This window comes from Gossypium arboreum, chromosome 6 (genome assembly GCF_025698485.1).
Source record: "Gossypium arboreum isolate Shixiya-1 chromosome 6, ASM2569848v2, whole genome shotgun sequence".
NCBI lineage: Eukaryota > Viridiplantae > Streptophyta > Magnoliopsida > Malvales > Malvaceae > Gossypium > Gossypium arboreum.
The window spans coordinates 36,140,406-36,144,154 of NC_069075.1; the positions used below are offsets into that span (position 1 = coordinate 36,140,406).

Genomic DNA, 3,749 nt, shown 5'->3' on the forward strand with positions numbered 1-3,749 from the left:
AAAAAATTGACAAAAACAATCTTTATAATTTGTTATATGACTAAATTTACATTTCAATAATTTTTATTTTCATTATTAAATTTTGAATATTGAAAAATATTTCATTATATTTAAGTTTAAGGGTAAAAAGTCTTTAATAAAAAGTTAAAAAGTCAAATAAGCTCTTAAAAATACACCCAATTGAGTTCTCAGTAAAGAACAAATCAACTAGGCTCTTCCACTAATGAAAATTATTATTGACTGATTTAACCGTTAATGGACACTAACATGGTTGACGAAATAAATGAGAAGTTGACATGAGGCATTTCACATGGACAAGTATGCTAACATGGCATGCTAGGTCTAGAAAGAATTATTTATATTTTTGAATTTTTAATAATTTATTATTATTTTAGTTATTTAAATTTTTAATAACTTTTATAATTTTGAAAATAATTATGATTTTTAAATAATATTTTAGGATTTTTTTAATAGATAGCCCAAAATAAATTTAGACAAATAGGTGTCCAAATTTAAATGCACTTGAACGTCTATTTGTCCAAGTTCATTTTTTATGTATATATTAGAAATATTTTTTTTATTAATTTTCAATTTTATAAATATATATTATCATGGCATGTCACGTATGGCATGCCATATGGTTTTTCATTACTTCCATTAATCACATTAGCATCTATCAACAGTCAAATCGATCAATAATTATTTTCTTGTATCATGAATAGCTCAATTGGGTGTATTTTTAATTGATTTTTCCAATTTTTTAATTAAAGGCATTCTTTTACCTATTAGCTCATATAAATTTGATTTTTCATTAATGGGAAGTTAAACAAATTCGACTGGAGGGTTATTCTTTTAAGCTTAATTTCATCAATTATTAATTATTAAACTGATATATTATATTATTATAGATTTTATATGATCATCAAATTTAAATATTCTAAATTTGAATAATTATTAGCATTTAATATTTATTATACACATGCAATAGCATTGTATCTAAAATTATTTTATATTTATAAATAAAGTTTTTAAAATTTATTTTAATTTAAAATTAATTTTTATTATCAATTATAAAATTATAATAAAATTATATAATATTTAAAATACATTTTAATAAATTAAATAATTATAAATTTTATTTATATTTTAAATATTATTAATATGATCATATTAATTATTAATGTTTGTTTAGTTATCGATTTGGACTTTTAAGTTTTTGATCAGATCTAACTTGGTCTCATGCTAAAATTAGTTTCAAATTTGGATTATTTTAAACTCGAATTTTATTAGACTTGAGTCAACTCGAACTTTCTTTGACTTAAATTTTTGGAGCTCTAATCATTATTAGCTTAGATTTTTTGGACTCGAATCATAACAGATTCGGCTAAAAATGGACATGCTTCCGGGCTCAGGCTTCTTCTGCTGGTTATAATTTAATTCGGTAAATCGTAATTTTGATACAAATTTTCTGATTAGTTTACTGCATTTGGACTTGCAGGAAATTAAGAAACATATTTAAAGTTTTTAATTGGTGAGATGCTAAACAGATTTTGTAAATAATTTTCTCCAGATATACAAGGAAACTATGGTGAGTAAATAAATTAAAAAACATCTGCATAATTGGTATGAAAATAATTTCTTAATACACTTTCCTACAATAAGTTAGTAAATGACTAAATATAAGGCTGTCAATTAACCTATATAATTACTAACCAAAAAAATTAGCCTATATAATTGGACCACACCTACAGGTTAAAGTGCTCGCACAGCACTAACAACCTAAAAACCCAAAGCTAATTAAGCAATGGAGAAGATTACTTTGATTTTTGTTGGTATCATTGCTAGCTTTGTCTCTTTTGCTTCAGCAACACCAGGGATTGCAACCTTCTACAGAAATTATGTTCGTGAGTATTGGTTTTTTTTTTTTCTCTTTTTTAATTTCTCCTGAATCGAATTTATAATCAAGTTCTGAATTATTATTTATTCAATTACTTTGATTTGAAACAATATCTAAGTATGCTATATATTGTGGTTATTGCTAGCTTCTGCATGCTTTGGAAGTCAGGATCAAGGAAAAATGATTGCCGCGGCTGGTGATGGATTGTGGAATAATGGGGCAGTGTGTGGGAAAATGTTCACTGTGACATGCACGGGACCCCGAAATCCCGTACCACATCCATGCACAGGCAACAGCGTAGCTGTGAAGATCGTTGATCACTGTCCGGGATGCCCATCAACCATTGATCTCTCCCGAGAGGCATTCGCTCTTATTGCTAACCCTGTTGCCGGTATCATTAACATTGACTACAACCAGTATGCATACTTCACTTCCTTATCATCTCCATTGCTTCTTCAGTGATGAAGTTCCTTTGTTTAGTGCAATTACATAAATTTTTGGTGCTTTTTTTTTCTTTGTAGGGTTTGATAAAATTTGGCAGGCAATGCAAAGACCGAAGTTTCGGAGATAAATGCTTAGTGTAATGGAATACTATTTCGTTTCTAATAAATTTCATAGTAGTATGTAACAGAGAGATTTGCAATGAGATTTATGATATTATTTTAGATGTATCTCTGCAGTAACTATACTGAATTTAATTTTTTTATAATTGGGTAGGGATGCAAATATTTTTACCATTAGGTCAAAAATTACTGACATAATAAAAATATTATAATAGCTGTGAGAATTTAAATAATTTTAGCTTTTAGACTCAAGTGAATTTTTCTAACCACATATCTATCTACACATTTTATTAAAATAACAAATATGTATTTCAATTTTTGGTTGTAATTAAGATTCCAAACATTCATAGAAATTCCCAGATAATGTTTTGCAAAACAAAAATAATTCTAATTTTAAAACCGTGCGAGCTGGTTGGGATATATAATAAATTTAAAGAATAATATAAAACAAAGTGACGTATAATAAACAAGAAAATATAGAAATTAAATATACAAGTTGTCGAAATTATTTTTTTAAAAACGGGTCGACTTTTATTTTGAAAATGAAAATGAAAAATGGGAGTTGTCACCAATCTTTTTTATTTAGGTGTAATCGGATCACCTGGTAATTCAATCGTTTTAACAAAAGTTTAATATTTATTAAAACGATGATTTTTGGTCTACAAAATCCAAAAAATGGGTTCGGGAGTTGATTATGCACGAGGAAGGGTTAGCACCCTCAATACGCCGAAAATTGGTACCTAGTCGATTACTTGGTGCTTTTAGTGTCGAAAGTTTAAAATTTGAGGAAAATTTTAAAAATATGATCTTTTTGTTAAACACTATTTAATTGAATTTTTACAAAAAAAATGGGTATATTACACGTTAATAGAGGAAAAGGATTACGTCTCGTAAGTTAGAACACAATGCCTTAAATCCTCGAAACGAGAATAAACACCAAAAATTTATTAATTTTGAAAAATGTTCGATTATCTCGGTTTTAGAAAGAAATTATATTCCGTAAGTTAGAATACGATTTTTTTAATTCTTGAGAATATTTAAAATTTTATGCTTAAAAATGTTCGTTTATTTGAATTTATCGAGAAAGTCGAAACCCCGTAAATTAAGGAACGACCTTTTGAATTTCCAAAATACGAAACATTGCTTATTTTTTTAAAATAAAATTATGCGATTATGTGGAAATGAATATAATATTTGAAATGTCGTGGATTTGATTTATTTAGGACGTAATAGAACAAACATTTAAAACGATTTGTGGTGTGATTGCAATAATAAGAAAATGATGATGC

At 26.7% G+C, this 3,749-nt stretch overlaps 1 protein-coding gene across 1 annotated transcript; it reads left to right on the plus strand.

Annotated features, from left to right (window-relative positions):
- The first annotated feature begins 1,713 nt into the window (after nt 1-1,713).
- LOC108486010 (putative EG45-like domain containing protein 1) lies at nt 1,714-2,561 on the plus strand. Its single transcript, XM_017789840.2, has 3 exons — nt 1,714-1,904; nt 2,043-2,313; nt 2,419-2,561. The coding sequence occupies exons 1-3, from the start codon at nt 1,805-1,807 to the stop codon at nt 2,423-2,425; spliced, it is 378 nt and encodes a 125-aa protein (XP_017645329.1). The 5' UTR covers nt 1,714-1,804; the 3' UTR covers nt 2,426-2,561.
- The last annotated feature ends 1,188 nt before the right edge of the window (nt 2,562-3,749 follow it).